Consider the following 20,125-nt stretch of genomic DNA (forward strand, 5'->3'; position numbering starts at 1 on the left):
TCACACAGCTAGTAAGTGTCAAGTGTCTGAGGCTGGATTTGAACTCTGGTACTCCTGAATCCAGGGCTGGTGATTTATCCACTGCGCCACCTAGCTGCCCCTTAACTGATTTTTTTTTTTGATTTTTTTTTTTTTTTAGTGAGGCAATTGGGGTTAAGTGACTTGCCCAGGGTCACACAGCTAGTAAGTGTTAAGTGTCTGAGGCCGGATTTGAACCCAGGTACTCCTGACTCCAGGGCCGGTGCTCTATCTACTGCGCCACCTAGCTGCACCCCCTTAACTGATTTTTAAAACTTGTTTTAATTGATGTAGAGTGAAGTGAGCAGAAAGGGAGAGAAAGAATGGGAAGTTTTATCTCACAATTGAGGTGTGCAAGTAGCATGAATAAAAATGAAGTGGGTAAGGAGGAATCAGTGACGCTTCTGTGACATACATATAAACACACAATTGGGTACAGAAATACATTTTACACAATAGATAAAGAGGTGAAAATCTTTGCAGTAAGTTTCTCTGATGAAGGTCTAAGATATATAAAGAATTTATTCAAATTTATAAAATAAGAGCCATGCCACAACTGATAAATGGTAAAAAGATATGAACAAGTTCTTTTCAAAGGAAGAAATCCAAGCCACCAATAGCCATATGAAAAAATGCTTAATTGGAGAAATGCAAATTAAAGTAACTTTGAGGTTTCAACTCACAACAACAGGAAAATGACAAACCCTGAAGGGACTATTGGAAAACAGGTACAGTAATGTATTTTTGATGGAATTGTGAACTGGACTACTATTCTGAAAAGCAATTAGGAACTATGCCCCAAAAGTCATTAAAGTGTGCATACCCTTTGATCCAGCAATATCACTAGGTCCACTGAGCATAGTAACCATTTGATAAATTATTACTAAATTAAATGATGTGAAATTTATCTGGCAATTTAAAATGCTTTTTATTTAAGAATATGGTTTTATGAATAAATCAAGGAGCCTAAATAAATGATCATCATGCCACTGAATTCTTCTTTCATGAAAAAAAGCTTTGATGTTTTATAGTAAGAATATTGTTAAATTGGTTGCTGAACTTTTTTTTACATTATTATTTTCCTACATTATATTCTCTCTATATCTAGATAGTGACCAATTCACTTAAACTATTTTATGTTCACAAATGTCCTTAATATTGAGCTTTTTAAATCTGAGCATGTACATCAAGAGAGACGTGTATAACCCATTCATTTGAATAGTGTAAAGAGCCACTGAAGTAGATATAAGGATCAATTTTTTAAAAAGGATTCATTTTATAGTCATATAACAGGGGGCAGCTAGGTGGCACAGTGGCTAGAGCATCAGCCCTGGAGTAAGGAGGGCCTGAGTTCCAATCTGACCTCAGACACTTAACACTTCCTAGTTGTGTGACCCTGGGCAAGTCACTTAACCCGAAATGCCTCACCAAAACCCCCACAATAGTCATATAACATCTTAGTATTATTCTGAAAATAGTTTTTTTGATCCCTCAGATACCTTGATAGGGTCTCAAGAACTACTAGGGGTTAATGATACAAAGGAGCAGAGATAATGTAAAATATAAGAGGAAAGAAAAAAATCCACGAAACATTAAAGAAATATATACAAGAAGAGAGTGAAAGGAAGCTCAGAGGGAAGACAAGAAAGACAATGTTAGTACTATCACCTATTATCCATTTTATTAACTTTAAAAAATACAAACTGGAGGCAGCTAGGTGGCACAGTGGATAGAGCACTGGACTCTGGAGTCACGAGTACCTGAGTTCAAATCCGGCCTCAGACATTTGACACTTATTAGCTGTATGATCCTAGGCAAGTCACTTAACCCCAATTGCCTCACCAAAAAAACCCCAAAACCAAAACCAAAACCAAAAAAATACAAGCTGTACCCAGTCACAGTTTTCTATAAAATCCTTTTTTCCTGTTCTTTGGATTCTAAAATGTTTATATTTAATTCATGATAAAAATGTTTTTTAAAGAAAAAAGTGAACTTCATTAATAATCAAAGAAATAATAACTAAGATAATTCCTTGGTACCACCTCACATTCACCAAACTGGCAAAAATAATTAAAAGTAATGAAAGAATGTTGATGGATTTTGGAAAAACAGGTGTGCTCACTGACTGCCAGAACTGCAAGATCATCATCATCATCAGATTTTTTAAAAAGATATATGACAGTACATAGTAAACAGAATATTCAAAGTGGATGGAACATTATAATCAAAAATACTGAAGAAGAAAGCTATGTTTAGACCAGTTTGATGGAAGCACAGAATTCACGTTAGGAAAATTGGTGAAACGTAGAATGAGGCCAGATTATGAAGAGAGGCCACCTAAAACAATACAAATTTTAAATCACATGATTGTATTTTAAAAGAAATGAAAATTGTTTTTTAGTTCCAAAACATAATGCTATTTGAAATAGGTAAATTAAATATCATTGGCTAGGTTCTTAAGAATCTTGCTTTCATCAGTATTAAAAAACCTATGAAGGCCCTATGCTATTTTTGAAATTAGATTTTTATAAAATTACTTGTAATTAATATATCACTTGATTATTATTAAACACATACTTCTTGAATATGATATCCTGAAATATTTTTTCCCTTTTTTTTTTTTTGGCAGAGCAATGAGGGTTAATTAAGTGACTTGCCCAAGGTCAAGTGTCTGAGGCCGAATTTGAACTCAGGCCCTCCTGAATCCAGGGCCGGTGCTTTATCCACTTTACCACCTAGCTGCCCCTCCTTAAGTATTTTCAATATGTAGTCCTTCCAATTTCTGTACAGTGCCTACCAAAATTACCATAAAACTTACTAAAATCCTAACTAATTTTCATTCTATGAACTGTGTCTGGGAGAGTACATGGTATTCTATTAAATGAGATTTTAATACCTAAATACTAAATTCACAAAGCAAACTAAAAGTATAAACAAAATTACAGAAGAAAATATTTAAATTATGTAAAGGGAATGAACTGGCATGGTAATAGTGACCAATGTGCCACAGGTAATCAATCCCAGATATTAAAGAATTTTAAGCATTTTACTAATGATTGTCAACTAATTAAGTTTTGTTTTCAAGAAATAATGATTTGATTTAAAATAAATATAAGATAATTATTGCTCTTCAGAAACTTACATTATGAAGAAGGGTCTGGGCCGGTTATCTCTCATTCCTCTTTTAGCTTTACTCCTTAATCTATAGAAGTTGCCATCTTGTCCCCTGTGGGCATCTCCCTCTTTGTCCACCCTATAATAGTTCCCTGTTCTGTGTTACCTATTAGAGTGTAAGCCTTTTGCAAAGGATGGAAATGGTTTTCTTTTTGCTTATATTTGTAACCCTTAGGTTATCATAGTGTCTGGCTATAGTAAGCACTAAAAATGGTTGTTCACTATCAATTGATTACAAACTTATTAGGGATAAAAAATCATTAAGAGATCAGAGAGGCCATTATAATTTGCTAAATTTTGTGGCAAAGACTGTAGGAGCTAGTTAAAGGGGGTTTTTTGGTTGTTTTTACAAGATCAACTTGTATTATTCTTTTTTTGTTTGTTTTTTGGGCGGGGCAATGGGGGTTAAGTGACTTGCCCAGGGTCACACAGCTAGTGAGGTTGGATTTGAACTCAGGTCCTCCTGAATCCAGGGCTGGTGCTTTAAGATTCACTGTGCCACCTAGCTGCCCCCAACTTGTATTATTCTTAAATGATAGTGGTTGGTACTAGTGGGAATATGAAGAAAGAAAAGATATTTTTACAGGAGAAACTGACAGAACCAAATAATTGTTTGGATAAATCAACTAGCATTTACTAGGTACCTACTACTTGCTACTTCCTATACATTATGCTAGGTGCCAATGAATGAAAGACAAAAATGAAACAGCAGCTTCCTTTAAGGCTCACATTCCACAGTATTAGGGGAAATACTATGGCTACATATTGGCAAAATATTCAAGATTTAAAGACAAGATAATTTCAGGTGAGGAGATCTTAGCAACTAAGGATCAAGATGCAGGGTGTACTAACTGATCCTTGAAATAAACCATGGATTCTAAGTGTTGGCAGTAAGATAGAAGTACATTCCTGGGAGTCAGTCTGCACAAAGTCACACAGGCCAGGGATGCAATGTTCTTTATAAGGAACAGCAAAGGAAGGAAAGTAATGTATAATAAACCCGGAAAGGCAGGTTGGAGATAAATTGTGAATGCCTTTAAATGCCAAATGAGAAATCTGAATTTGAACCTAGAAATAAGATAAGTAGTTGGTAATTTGGACCTGGACCTCTGGAAAGGGACTAGAGTTAGAAATATAGGTCTAGGAGTCATTTGTGTGAAGATGATAATTAAATACTTGGGAGCTAATGAGGCCACTAAGACTGTAAGCAAAGAGGAAAAAAGAAAAGAGGGCCCCCGGACAGAACCATGCAGTACACCCAGAGTTAGGTTGGTGATCCATCAAAGAAATATGAGAAAGAGTAGTTAGACGAACAATAAAACCAAGAGAGCAATGTTATAAAAACCCAGAAAGGAGAGAGTGATCAACAGTGTCAAATGCTATTGTGGTAAAAAGTTTTAACAGTTGGTTAGCGATAATGGAGAGACGCCAGTTTTTTTAAGGACCACCCTTTTGGGGAGGAGACCAACAGCATGAGCTATGCACTCGACTTCCGGGGTGCGAGCTTAAAAGGCAAGGAGAGAACGGAAGTGGGATCTTTTTCCTGCTCTGCTGGTCTCCTGACTGCGCTGGAAGACTACTACTAAAACTGCTCTTAAAGATCACCAATGTGTGGTAATGGGCTATGACCATAATCATCATCAATTCCATGGTGTACTTTTAGTCTTTAGATTACTTGACCTCTCTATAACATGGCACTTAGCCATCCCTCCTTTTCCTCTGCTCCCATCCCCATTTCTATATTTCTCAGCCAAACCCCGTGAAAGAGCTGACTACATTCATTGCTTATACTTCCTATCCTCTAACTTACTCCTCAATACTTTGTAATCTGGCTTCTTACCTCACCACTCAACTGAAATTGCTTTCCAAGGTTACCAATGATCTCTAAATTGCCAAATCTGAAGGTCTTTTCGCAGTTCTCCAATCTCCTGCATTTGATAATGTTAACTACCCTGTCCTTAGGAATACTCTTTCCTCTCAAGATACCCTCGATTTAACTCTTACCTAAACCTTTTCAGTCTCCTTTGATGGCTCATCATCTACATCACACTCCCTATCTGTGGGAGGCAGAAATAGCAAGATTTAGCAACTGAATGGATAGGTAGATTGAGGAAGAGTGAGAAGTAGAAAATAAGGTCAAGCTTATGAATCTAGGAGTCTGGAAAGATGATACTGTATTCAAATGAAATAGACCTACTGAGTTTGAGATATCTCTTGGACATCCATTTTGAAATATTCAATATGTAATAAGTGATGGAGAAAAGCTTAGGGGAAAGACTGAGGCTGGATGAATAGATTTGGGGGCCATCTGAATGGAAATGATAGTTAAACCTTTATGAAGTTATGAGGTTCCCAAAGGAGAAAGAGTATAAAAGAGACGAGCAGAGGACCTAGGCTAGAACCTTTACTTTTCTCCGTTCCTTACATCCACTCTGTCTCCTTTCACTGTGCCTTTACACTGGATTGTCTCATGTCTGGAATGTCCTCCCTTCTTGCCTCCACCTCAGTATCTCTTTTACTTTAAGATACAGTTCAGGGGCAGCTAGGTGGCACAGTGGATAAAGCACTGGCCCTGGATTCAGGAGTACCTGAGTTCAAATCCGACCTCAGACACTTAACACTTACCAGCTGTATGACCCTGGGCAAGTCACTTAACCCTCATTGCCCTAAAAAAAAAAAAAAGATACAGTTCAAGCAGCGTCTTCTGCACAAAGCCTTTTCTGATTCCTCCAACTGCTGGCTTCCTCCCTCCCAAATTACCTTTCATTGAAATTGTATTTTTAAAAAATAGTACCAAAATCCAAATCCAACACATTAATATCATTATTATGGTTATTTTATAGTATTTATGATATCTACATTTTTACATGAACTTGTTTCTCTGATTAGAATGTAAGCTTCTTTTTGTGGTTGCAAAGAACTTGAAACTGAGGAAATGCCCATCAATTGGAAAATGGATAAACAAAGTCATAGCATTTGAATGTGATGGGATACCAGTGTGAAAATGAGAAAGACGATGATTTCAAAGAAACATGAGAAGACTTGTATGAACTTATGTAAAGGGAAGTGAGCAAAACAATTTATACAATAAAAATAATATTGTCAAGACAAACCACCTTGAAAGACTTAAGAATTCTGATCAACACAATGACTAACCACAATTTCAGAATGCATGATGAAATATGCTACCCAACTTCATATAGAGAGGTGATGAACTCAAAGTGCATGCAAATTGAGAAATACCTTTAAAAAATATATATATATATATCCAATGGGGAAATCTGCTTTATTTGACTACACATGTCTATACAGGTTTTGTTTTTCTTGCTTTCTTAATGGGTGAAAGCAGTAAGCAGAGAATATGGACCTGAAAATAAAACAGAATTTTAAAAAATTTAAGCTTTCCTAACAGATAACTAGAAAAAACAAAAACTTTGCAGCAATTTTATCTGATAAAGGTCTCACTTCTAAGCCATATAAGGACCTGATTCAAATTTGTAAGATTAAGAGTCATTCTCCAATAGAAAAATAGTTAAAAGCTATAAACAGGAAGTTTTCAAAGGAAGAAATCCAAGCTAGCAACAATCATGAAAAAATGTTTAAAATTACTCCTTTAATTAGAGAAATGCAAATTAAAGCAACCTTGATGTTCTACCTCATATTTATGAGACTACCAAAGATGACAAAAGTGGAAAATGGCAAATACTGAAGGGACTGTGGAAAAAGAGGGACAGTAGTTGCACTTTTGCAATTGTGAACTGCTTCAGCCATTCTGGAAACTAGTTTGGAACTATGCGCCCCGCCTCCACCCAAAGTTACTAAATTGTGCATACTCTGATCTAGCAGTATCATTACTAGGACTTTACTTTCAAAGAAACCAGAAGAAAAGTAGAAGGAGGAGAAGAAAACTTATGTGTATAAAATATTAATAGTAGCTCTTTTCATGGGAGCTAAACTTTGGAAACTTAAGGAAGTGTTCCGCTGGGGAATGGTTAAACAAATATGGTCTAAAAAATGCAATGGAGCATTATTGTGACATAAGAAATAAGATAGGGGACAGCTAGGTGGCACAGTGGATAGAGCACCAGCCCTGGATTCAGGAGGACCTGAGTTCAAATGTGGCCTCAGACACTTGACACTCACTAGCTGTGTGACCCTGGACAAGTCACTTAACCCTCATTATCCTATCCCCCCCACACCCCAAAAAGATAGACAGTTTCAGAGGAAACTGTGAAGTCCCTAAGAACTGATATGGGAGTGAAATGAGCAAAATCAGGGAACAATCTATACAAAGATAACATTATAGAGTAAAACAACTTTGAAAGAAGAATTCTGAACAGCAAAAGAACAAGGGAATGAAAATGAAACATTCCATTCACCTCAAGAGAAGAGATGAACTTAAAATTCATAAAGATATACATTTTCTTTTTTTTTTTTTTTTTGGTGAGGCAATTGGGGTTAAGTGACTTGCCCAGGGTCACACAGCTAGTAAGTGTTAAGTGTCTGAGGCCGGAATTGAACTCAGGTACTCCTGACTCCAGGGCCGGTGCTCTATCCACTGCGCCACCTAGCTGCCCCAAGATATACACTTTCAACAATGCCCAATGTAGGAATTTATTTGCCAGACTGCATGTATGCACCTGGGGCTTTATTTTTAGTCTTCAGGTTTTTTAAAGTGCTTAATGGGGTGGGATGTTAGGATAGTAGGAGGGATAGATTAATAAAGGGGGAAAATCTAGGTAGTTTAAAAAAAATTATGAGTAGCATTGTCTTCAAAGACACCTTTTTTTTAAAAGAGTACCAAAATACGAGTCCAATCAACACATTAATTTTATTATTATGGTTGTTTTATAAATTATAAGTATCCATGTAGATTACATTATTTTTATTTTATGTTTTAAATTGTGTGCTAATAAAAAATAATGTAAGCTCTTTGTGAGAAGGATTTGGTACTTGTACCCCCAATGCCAAGCAGTGCTTGTCACATATTAGGGGCTTAATAAATACTTAGTGATTGATAGGTTGTTCTTCCTATTTCTTTGAATGAATCCTCTCTGTCCCTTCCTCTGATTCTATCTCCCTCCTCCACTCTAAATGTGAACATTTACCAATTCTCTCAATCCTCTTCTCTGTCTATACTCTTTCCTTTGGTCATGTCTATTACTCCCATGATCAACATAATTCTTACATCTCTATCTCCAAATGAATACTTTCTTCTCAGTTTTAATTTCCAAATGCTTATTGGATGTTGCCACCTAATTGTCTTTCCAGCACCCCAAACCAACATGCCCTACTCTTTATTTCTTCTAAGACCTGCTCTTCCTCCAGAAAACTGAAAAAAATCATTATCTTTGTTAATGGGGCAATTATTCTCAATCACCTTTGGCTCAAAAACTTGAGGGTTAGTGTTGATTTTTCCTCCTTTATCCCTATCATCCAGGCACCAACTCTAGTTAATTCTATTCCCATAAAGTCTCTCATAACTGCTTCCACTCCCACTCCCAGATTGAAATTTCTTTTATCTCCAGCAAATCAATCAACAAGCATGTGTTAAGTGCCTATTATACCAGCCACTGTGTCAAGTATTGATAGTACAGAAACATTAAATAATCCCAACTCTCAAAGAGATTAGTCCCTTTGCACCAATACCCAACATTCCTAAACACACTTAGAGATCTTTCAATGGTTCCCTATCATCAACTGAATAGTTTTAACTCCTTATTATGGCATAAGGGTCCCCTACAATTTGTAAGCACTTACTTTTTTAAAATCTTGTGTTACACTACTCTCTTCAAATAATTAATGTCTCAAACTGGATTTAGTGGTCAATTCTTAGAAGATTTCCATTTTTTCTTGCTTTGGTGCCTTTGGTTATGCTACTCCCTATGCCTGTAATACATTTTATCCTTTCTACTCATCATCCAGGACCCAGCTCAAATGTTCTCTTTTTCATGAAACGTTTCCAATTCCCCCAGCACGAAGTGACCTCCTTTTTTCTGCATTCTCTCAGCACTTTGTACCTCTCTTATCCACTTGCTATAATTGTAATTTGCATTAGAGTTACATGCATTTTATTTTCCACATTAGATTGCAGAGTAGCATCTTTTTAAAAATTTTATTTGTATCTCTTTTCTAGGCAGTGCTTTGCATATTAGCAAGACCTCAAGAAATGTTTGCTGAAATTATCTGATTTGTCGATCTTAGTAACACGAGATGAATTTAGTAGTTTTTAAAGCAAAGACATATACACACACATAGACACTTTATATGGGTTCAAAACACCCTAAAATTGTTTTCTTTCTTAAAAAAGAAATTGAGAACATGAGATAAACATGAAGATAAAACATCAGATGTACTTTAAATTATTGCCAAAATATCCCAGAAAATACAACCTATTAATATGTGAGTTGACCTGGTGCCAGTTAAAGTAGCAATTTAATTTAGATTTCAATTTTGCAGTGTTGCTTGAGTACAGTACAATTATCAGTAAGAGACTGCATGGCCTCAAATCATAAGAATTATATGCTGGACCTTTTAATCTCAAGATACTGTTTCACTGCCCAAATTTCCAGCTCAATATTCAGAATCTCTGATCATAAGCAATCTTACCTATTATATTTCACCTTGACCCACATACCACTTTCTTTCTTTTGGGGTGGGGGTGCAATGAGGGTTAAGTAACTTGCCTAGGGTCATATAGCTAATAAGTATCAAGTGTCTGAGGCCACATTTGAACTCAGGTCCTCCTGAATCCAGGAGCCTTTATCCACTGAGCCACCTAGCTGCCCTCCATGTACCACTTTCAGTACTCAAATTCTTTCGTTTTTTTTCAGACTGTTTCTTTTCTCATGGTTACATCCAACTTCTCCTGTACCCTAGGTCCCAATGGTCATGCTTTAGCAGTAATAAAACTTAGTACATATTTACATGTTATTTAATTACATATCTTTGGTTTTTAGCAAAAAAATTTATTTTAGTTTGTTCTTGTGTCTTGATTTATATCACTGTAGATGCTTTAAATAATATGAGTAAAGTTTAGGCTAGAGCTCTCATGCTTCCCCTATGGTTTTAACTCCTACATCCACTACTGCCCAAAGCAGAAAGCTTCTGCTTGGTCTTCTTTTCCTTAGATATCATCCGCTATCTTAGACACTATCCTTAGATATTATCAGCACAACATCATATTCTAAGAATATTATAACAAATGGCACTTCCTTTTTTAAAAAGTTGCTGACCACTGCCACAGATGGACTCCCTTGCCTAACTGATTTTCCATTTCTGCCCATTTCCAAACTTATATTTTATTTAATTCTCATGTCTAGCTTCCCTGCTCATGTTTCTAGATCCCAAATAACTGCTGGGGAAGGCCTCAAAACCATGCAGACCTGATTCACTGTACTTGTATTTTAAAACTGATTACTGCTGAGCATTTTAACACATCCTTCACAGAATCCTTGGTGTATAATCTGTGAAGTTGTGCCAGACTTTTTTCTTTAAACTTCTCTCTCCAGAACAAAAATATTCAGTTTCTGATGAGTTAAAATTTTAGTGTGTCAAAACATACTATGCAGCATAAATTTCCCCTGCTTCCTCTATTACCTCCCCATAACCATATCTTTCTCTATTAATCCTCTCATTCTTTTTTATGTAGGCTAAGAGGAAGATAGGCCTTTGTAGGCTCTGGATCCTAGCTTTTCTTGACTCTTAAAGGGTCCTGTTTACACTTCTCTTAAGAAATTTTAATCTTAGGGCAGCTAGGTGGTGCAGTGGATAGAGCACCGGCCCTGGATTCAGTAGGACCTGAGCTCAAATCCAGCCTCAGACCCTTGACAGACCCTCAGACCCTGTGTGACCCTGGGCAAGTCACTTCCAATTGCCTCACGAAAGAAAGGAAAGAAAGGAAAAAAGGAAGAAAGAAAGGAAGAAAGAATTTTAATCTTTCAGACTGTCCAGGTTCCATTTTTGTTACAATTGTTACACTCCTTCCTTGAAACTCTCTTGTTTATTTCTGTGATTTCTTCACTATTTCAGCTTTCCATATGCCTCTCTGAGAGTTTTTATTGGTTTCTTTCCAACTCTTGGAATTTTCCTCAAATCTCAGTCCTTGGTCCCTTCTTTCTCTCCCCTGGAAAACTAACCTCTTCTCACACAACCTACACAGATGACTTCTAAACCTTTTTCTTTCCAGTTCTGCCTTACTTGTGTTTGAATCTGTATTACCTCTACCACCCAGATATTTTCATCTGCATGGCCCAATTTTGCCCAACCTCAACATTTCCCAAACCAGTTTCATCATCATTCCTCATTACAATGTCACTCTCTTGATCAAGGCACCATCCACTATTCTTGTCATCCAGGCTTCACAACTCAACTCACCCTTTCTGGTTCCTTATATTCTTTTAATTCATTTATGTCAGTTTGTCCTTCAAAATGTTTCTCACAGTAGTGAGAATACAGAGAGCATGTCTGACAGTATATACGATATCTACTAGACATGTTCTCTGTAACTGGATTCTTTGCTTAACTACATTTGCTGTTCCAAAGAGGAGAGTTCAAGAAGGTTGGGGGGAATGACTATGATGTCAAGACAAAAGGCATCAGATTAAAATGTATTTTTTAAACTAAAAAATGTTTCTCATATTCCTCTCCCATATGGTTTCCAATATTGATTCAGGCTCTCTCCTGTTTCAGTGGTCACATAGTTTTGGAGCTAGGAGACATCTTGTAGAACACATCTGGTTCAGCTACCTCATTTTCAAGATGAGGATTTTTCCTAAAGTCATACAAATATTAAGTGGCAGAGCAACAGCTCAAGTTCAGGTCCTCTGATTCCAAATCCAGTACTTTTTACACCACAACACAGGTTTCCCTTACTATGTTTTCTTCCCTTTAGTCTGTCATATATACTGCTGCAAATTGTTTTCTGAAATACCTCATATCATAAATTTAGAATGATTCCTTATTAGTGACTGACCTCTCAACTCTCCTAGCTTTCACATGTCTCAATAACCTAACCCCAATTCTCTTTTTTGCTTTATCTCCCACTATTCTACAATGAAAACATATTTTTCACCTTGTTCTACTCAATGTTCCCCAAAATATGCCATGCTCATTCCCAGCTCCAAGGCTTTGCAAATCACATTTCCATACCTAGAATGCCTTCTCCTCTTCTTTTTAAATCTCACTTTTCCTTCAAGACCTAGCTAAGTCCTACCACCTCTGTGGGGGTTTTCCCAGTTGTACCATAGCTCTTGGTAATCTCTAGCTCTTCTGAATCCAGATACCATTAATCATCTAGAAGCAGCAGAGCAGATAAAGTCCCAGATTTGGGAGTCATAAAGACCTACCTGAAATAAGTCCTGTCTCAGACACATATCAGGTATACGACCGGACAAAACACTTTATTTAAATTTAGCTTCTTCATCTGTAAAATGGGGATAACAATAACAACTACCTCCCATGGATCAAAAGAGACAAGGTGAGTAAAGTGCTTCACAAAGTTTAAGATATTGACACTAGTTGTGTGACCCTGGGCAAGTCACTTAACCCTCATTGCTCTGCAAAAAAAAAAAAAAAAAGATATTGTATAAAATGAAACTGTTTAAAATATGAATACCTCTGGATTAGCACTACTGACACTGGAATGTTTAGCTCCTTGGGATCTTATTCAATTTTATATGATGTTATAGCCCCACACCTAAGAGTAACTTGGGCAGAAGAGACACTAAGTATTTATAGAGGGTGGCCATCAACTCCAGTGATTTACCACTTCTATCCTGATGACCCCCAAAGTAGATCATCACATAACCCCCAAATCTACATTTACATGTGAAAAAAATCTGCAATCTCTTTAAAATTTAACATGGCAAAAATGGAATTCATTTTTCCCTCCCTTCTCCATCGCTTTAAAAAGATTTTTTAATTGATTTCACTTGTTTTTATGTCATCTTCATTTCAAAATATTTCCTTCTCCCTCCCTACAAAAAGAGGTACAAAGTAAAAAAGGGAAAAAAATATTCAAGCTTCTCTATTGCTGTTGTATCTTTTTTTGTTGTTGTTTTTTGCGTGGGGCAATGAGGGTTAAGTGACTTGCCCAGGGTCACACAACTAGTGTCAAGTGTCTGAAGGCAGATTTGAACTCAGGTCCTCCTGAATCCAGGGCTGGTGCTTTATCCACTTCGCCACCTAACTGCCCCTTGCTGTTGTATCTTAATAATACTGTTTTACAAGTTTTGAAGTCCTGAAGACAAAGTAATTATTTCTTCTCCTTCCTCTTCTCTACCCACACTAAGTTCTATTTGTTGAACTGTATCCCAGACTGGGACCTTCTTTTCTTTCAAAACTGAGTCTCCCTATTTTGCCCAGGCAGGAACTGCAGCTTCTACTCACCTGCTGGATCCTACTGCTGATTGGCACTGAAGCTTTGATCAGCTCTATTTCCAACCTGCTCCTCATTAGGAAAGTTAGTCACCTGCTCCGCACCCATCCCATTTTGGGGCTCACTATACAATATTGGTAGCAGACTTAGTGTGGACAATGATCAGCTTCAGTCCTAGTGATACTCAGAACTCCTGAACTCAAGTGACAGACCAGCCTTCAAGGACTCTGGAGGACAGAGTGAGGATTTTTTGCAGTTCTGCCTCACTTCAATTTATGAGCATGTAAAGATCTAACTCTGATGTCGTTGTTCCTCTTAAAAAATGAAGGATGAACAACAACAACAACCTTGGTATGTAATACCAGATACTACAGGTCCCTAGTTTTTTGTTCTATGAGTCACTCACTACCCTAGCATAAACTACAGACTGCTAATTTAGGGCCTCTATACCTCTCACCTGGATTCTAAAAATAGCTTCTTAATTGGCCTCTGGGTCTTCTGTCTCTCCCCAGATTCACCCATTTTTCATACAAATGCCAAACTGATATTCCTAAAATATAAATATAATCATGTCACCTTCCTACTCAAATATTTCCAACAATTCCCAATAAATCAAGGAGTAAATCAAGGATGCTCATTCCCCTCACTATTCTTTTAAGCAACTGTAAAACACTAGCAATAGCAATAAGACAGTAGAAAGAAATTAAAGTTGTAAAGATAGGTAAAAAGGAGAAGAATCTATCCCTATTTGCTGATATGGTTTACTTTTTAAAATCCCAGGGAATCAGCGAAGATAATGACAATTGTTTCAGTAAAATTGCAGGATATTTAAAAAAACAAAAGCCACAAGGTAATGACTAAAAGTGAAATCTCATTCCAAATAGCTATAAAATATATAAAATAGCTTGGGATCAAGATATCAAAACACAAAATATTTATATATATTAATTATGAAATGCTCCTTAAAAAAATAACTCAAATAGGCAAAGGAATATTTAGTGCTCAAGTGGGCTATACCAATAAAATAAAAACGACAATACTATCAAGTTAATTTACACTTTAATGCAATGCCAAGCAAGTTATCAAAGGAATACTTGATAGAAAGATAAAATAATTCATTTGGATAAATAAGAGATCTAGAACAGCAAAGAAAATGATGAAATGAGGTAGAGATGAAGGAGGAACACTTATTGACCTCAAACCATATTTTAAAGCAGCAGTAGTTATCCAAATCATTTGGTATTGCTTAAAAAGTAGAGAAGTAGCTCAATGGATTAGACTAGAGAATCAGAAACAAAAGAACTCAATTAACTTGGGGTTCAGTAAAGTGGAAAACATACATCACTTAGGAAAGAACGCCCTCTGATTAAAAAAAAAACACCTGCTAGGAAAACTGTAAAGTAGTCTGAATTTTAAGATTACTCCAATACTTCAATCTAATATTCCATGATACAGTATAAATTGATAAATGACTTTAATGTTAAAGATCATAATACAAAAACCAGAAGAGTAACAGATTATATACCTTTCACAGTTATGGGCAGATGCAGTCTTGACCTCATAAGGGATGAAAGCAATTACAGAAGATAAAATAAGTAACTTTGACTACATGAAATTGAAAAGCTTCTGCACAAAAGCATTGCATCTAGAATAAGAAAGGAATCAGGGAAAATGGGAAAAAACAAGGAAAATATTTGTATTAAATTTCTCTAATTTGTTATTTATTCGTTTTTCAGTGACAACCAACTCTTCATGACCCCTTTTGGGATTTTCTTGGAAAAGATACTGGAATGATTTGCAATTTTCTTCTCTAGCTCATTTTATAGATGAGGAAACTGAGGCAAATGGGGTTAAGTGACTTGCCCAGGGTCACATGGGTAGTGTCTGGATATGAAGAGAAGTTTTCCTCACTCTATCCACTTTGGAGGTGGTTGTGGACACAAAAAAGTGACAATTCTCAAAGTCTTTGACATGAAAGTCTATGAAAGTTCTCAAAAGAATTGTAAGCTATTGAAAGAATGTTCCCAATCAAGAAGAAATTCAAATCACAACTCAGAGGTTTCACCTCACACATAGCAAATCAGCAAAGATTACAAATAAGTTAATAGTCGATGCTGGAAAGGATTGTGAGGAGATAGGCAAAGTAATGCATGGTTGGTACAACCATTCTGGAAAGCAATCTGAAATTCTGCAAACAAAGTAACTAAAATATCATTACCCTGAGACTCAGAGATTCCACTTTTGAGCTTATACCCCCAAAAAGTCATTGATAAGAAGAAAGTCCTCATAGAAACCAAAATATACATAGCAGACCTTTTTGTGATAGAGATAACTTAGAAACAAAGTACATTCCCCTCAATTAGGGAATGGCTAAACAAAATGTGGTACATAAATGAATGGAATATTACTATGCTCTAAAGAACTGATGAATGTGAGGAATACAGAAAAGCATGGAAAAATCTACATGAAATGATGCAGAGTCAAGAAAACAATATACACAATAACTACAACAGTATAAATATAAAGAATTACCTAAAAAGGTGAATGTTGCAAAATTAAAAAGAATAAACATTGCTAGAATGAATAGATATAAGAAAACACTGCCATTCCACCCCTTGGCAAAGGTGGGAGGTCCCAAAGTGTTGTCCAACTGCACATATTTTCACTTTTTTTGACCAGTTATACTGATTTTTTCCTTTTTATTTTTTCTCTTAAAAATAATATTTGGGAGCAGCTAGGTGGTGCAGTGGATAAAGCACCAGCCCTGGACTCAGGAGGACCTGAGTTTAAATCTGACCTCAGACACTTGACACTTACTAGCTGTGTGATCCTGGGCAAGTCACTTAACCCTCACTGCCCCACAAAAAAAACCAAAAACCAAAAATAATATTTGTTATATAGGATGGCTCTCTGGGAGAGGTGGAGGTAGGTGTACTGGAAGAAATAATGGGAAATAACATCAATAAGAACTTAAAAAAAATTTAAACGTCTCCTATTGCTTGTATGATAAATACCCATGCTTGTATGATAAGCAATTAAAGCTGTTTGGCAATTAAAGCTCTCCACAATCTGACTCCCATTTACCATTTCTAGTCTTATTTCATTTTCACATGATCTATGCTCCAGTCACACTAGCCTACTAACCCTTCTCTATAAATTACATTCCATTTCTTGGCTACCGTTTCCTTCATTTCTGTAATGTATTCTCTCCTACTTCCAAGTGATAGCCTTTGAAATTCTTGAAGAGAACAATATTATGTTGAATCCTCCTCTCTGCTGATCCTCCACCTCCACCCAGTCTTCTCACCTTTCTCATAAAATCCCTAGCTTCCTTCAAAGGACATCCCTTACATGAGGGCTTTTTTCTGACCCCCTTACCCCCACAGCCCATTTGTTAACACTGTCCCTCTTGAAATTACTTCCTATTTGCTTATGTTTTGTATTATGTTTTATCACCCGGCAGAACATGTTCCTTGTTCATTTTTGTCTTCGTATCCCCAGTCTTGCACATAGTGAGAACTTAATAAACATTGCTGAACTAATCTAACATTCTCTGATATTTGGAATACTGCAACAGTCTCCTCCTAATTGATTTGGCCTGCTTTGAAACTTTGCACCCTCCAATCCAATTTGTACATAACCATCAGATTAATATTTCTAAAACAGTTTCCAGGTTCCATCCCAACTCTAGAATCTACAATGACCTTCCTTTTACAAAAAGTAAGTAACTCCTCAAAAGACTCCTGGATTAAAAACTCCTTAGCTTTGTTATATCCAAGGTCTCCATCAACTGTGTCCATTTTACTTCTTCAACCTTTTACTGTTGACAAACATGAACCTTCTACTCTAAAACTGGTATTGACTCCTCTAATTCTACCAAAAATTATATATGTACATATATATGCATACATACATATATATACAAGTAAAACCCCACCCCCTCCAAGTCATTTTGGCTTTTAAACTTTTATTTATGCTGTTCCTTCCACCTGAAGTTTTCCCATCCCAGACAACTCAAATTCTATGCTTCCATTCAGGACACAACTCAAACCCAGTTGTTCTGCCAAGCAGTCCCGGTCTACTCTAATCCACAATGACCTTTCACTTCTCAGAATTCATCTGGCATTTGTAGCCTGTACCACAGAATCTAGCACTATTTCCTGTCCTGTCCTGTTTTCTCTAGTTGTTCTAATAAAATAAATTGTGTGTGTGTTCAAATTGATGATAAGTTCATCAAGGGCAGGCACTGTTTGCTACTTCTTCTGTATCATCCCTAAAGAAGTAACCATAGGGTTGATTTTTACACGATCTACAACCTAAGTTGGCCCAGGTTAGTGAGGTTTTACTGTACTGTAAACATCTCATACATGCTTACATTAATATGATCTACTTAAAACAGTTAAATTATTTTGACTTCTTGCAAAACTACAAGCTATTATGGTATTTATATTGCAGTCTCCTATCATATCTTAATATTTTTCTCTCTCCGTTCTGGATTTTTTTGGCCTCACTATATAACCCCTTGGGCATTGGAATATATCACTGCTGATAATAATGTGTAATGTATAAATAGCAATACATAGTAGTACATATGGCAACGTATAAAATAGTAAATATATAGCAAAATTATAATAAAAAAACATGCAAAGTCAATGGGGCAAGAAATAAGGCTAGTAAAAAGCAACAAGAACGCAGGCTTTGCATAGAGAAATGAAAGAAACTACAGTACTCTTTGTGTTCAAGACCAATACTTTTCCTTAAATGGAAAAATGTGCGAGGGTCTTCTCTATCCCATAGTCAAGGATCTTTAGAATGACCAGAGGTTTAAAACTTGGTCAAAAACAATAGCAAAGATTGATAGTGGTACCTATAGCTTACTTTTCTCAATGGTACTACACTTAAAAAAAATTACATATAAGGTTCATAAACAGGCATGGAGTAGGAAGATGTAAATTTTTTGCTTTTTTGGGGGGGTGAAGGGGAGAGGTAAGTTTAAGATACTTAGCTACTAGGTAACAGCTGCACCAAAAACATGGACCAAAAAAAACCTGAACTAATATTAAAATATTACGAGACGGAGTCAGGAGGACAACACTTGATATTCATCTGAGAATATTCCTTCAACAGAAGAGTCCCCGAGTAGGTTTCATGTAATATGAAAAGGGGAAAAGTGAGTAGGGGAAAAAAAAAGAAGGAAGGTATCTGCTGACCCTGGGGCTCCTTTCTTCCTCCCCACCTTTCCTTCCTTAAAAGCTGCTGGGAATAGAAAGGCTGCGGGATGTACCTTCCACGCCAGGAACAATACATTGAGGATGGCCAGCAAAGGGCAGGGTCCGTTTTCGTTCTGGGTGATAATGGGCGTGTTCTCTTCCTTCCACTGGATCCACTTGATGTGATATACAGATTGTCCCGGGAAGCGCTCTTTGGAGGCCGCCAACACCTGAGCGGCCTCTCCCTCCTCCTTACAGAGAGGGGCAGCTCCGCCCGATGCGATCTCCTCCGGGCCCTTGGGCTCGGGCCCATCCTCACTGCAGAATTCCGAGCTGCTGGGACAAGAATGTAGATTAGAGAACGACTCCAGGGAATCCAGGCTCGGAGATTCCCCCGGAGGGCTCGGGACGCTGCTGCTGCTGGGGCTGCTGCTGCTGCTGCTGGGGCTGCTACTGCTGCTCAGGCCGCCGCCGGCATCCCTGGCCGCCGGCGGACACGTCCCCGCGGGAGCCGCTCCTCCTCCGGCCTCGGTTTTCTCGGAGGCAGCGGTCACCTTGTGCTGCCCTCTCGGAGCCTCCGAGGCCGTGGAGCTCTCTCGGGTGTGCTTCTGCTCCGAGCCCGGGTGGGAAACACCGGGGCCGGGGTCCGCAACGGTGACCCCGGGAGAATGCGCTTGCGGGCGGCTCCCGGGGCCGGCCGCTGCCCCCTGCCCATCGCGGGCGCTGCTCGGTTCTGCAGACGGCTTCGCTTCAGGGTTGTACCCGGTGCCGATCTTGTTTTCATCTGCCCCTCCCTCGAGAAAAGCCGTCCCTGCTGCCGGCGCAGCGACCGCCTCCGCCCCCTGTCCTAGCGGCTGTCGGCTCTCGGGGTTGTTCTCCATGCCGAGCCGCCAGCCCCTGACTCTATCTAGAGCTTGCCCGCTTCTCTTCAGAGAGAGGCGTAGACGCCATGACAGCGGTACAGACAGCTATAGCGCCTCAGCTCGGGACGTCACGGGGGAGTAGAGGCGGGAGCGCGCGCGCGGGGGAGGGGGAGGAGGGGAGGGGGGGGGTCCCTCGGTACCCTCCCTTCCAGTCCGGTTCTGCCCTCGTGCCGGCTGGTTCCGGCGCGCCTCTTCGTGGCAGCGCGCCCGGTGATAGGGCAGCGGGCTAGGGGGCGGGTTCAAAAAGTGTGAGAAGAGAGGGAGAAGAAGATACAACCCCAAAAGCACCGCCCTGAGCTCTTACGGGCGCGCCCCCGCGTCCCTTACGAAGGAATTAGGCAAGTATCGCTCCACCCTCTACTGAGAGTGGAGGGGGCGGGCTGTGGGCGCGCCCGTCAGTGCCCTGGGGGTTAGCGTCGTCG

At 38.3% G+C, this 20,125-nt stretch overlaps 1 protein-coding gene across 2 annotated transcripts in view; it reads right to left on the reverse strand.

The window, feature by feature from the left end:
• Positions 1-19,779, reverse strand: part of MINDY2 (MINDY lysine 48 deubiquitinase 2) — a 116,377-nt gene extending 96,598 nt beyond the window's left edge. For both annotated transcript variants that reach the window (XM_043982821.1, XM_043982820.1), the window contains exon 1: positions 18,855-19,779. In XM_043982821.1, the coding sequence (XP_043838756.1) occupies positions 18,855-19,661 (807 nt within the window). In that variant the 5' untranslated portion in view covers positions 19,662-19,779. The remainder of the gene's footprint in view (positions 1-18,854) is intronic.
• Positions 19,780-20,125: the final 346 nt, after the last annotated feature.

The sequence above is a fragment of the Dromiciops gliroides genome, chromosome 2 (genome assembly GCF_019393635.1).
Source record: "Dromiciops gliroides isolate mDroGli1 chromosome 2, mDroGli1.pri, whole genome shotgun sequence".
Taxonomy (NCBI): domain Eukaryota; kingdom Metazoa; phylum Chordata; class Mammalia; order Microbiotheria; family Microbiotheriidae; genus Dromiciops; species Dromiciops gliroides.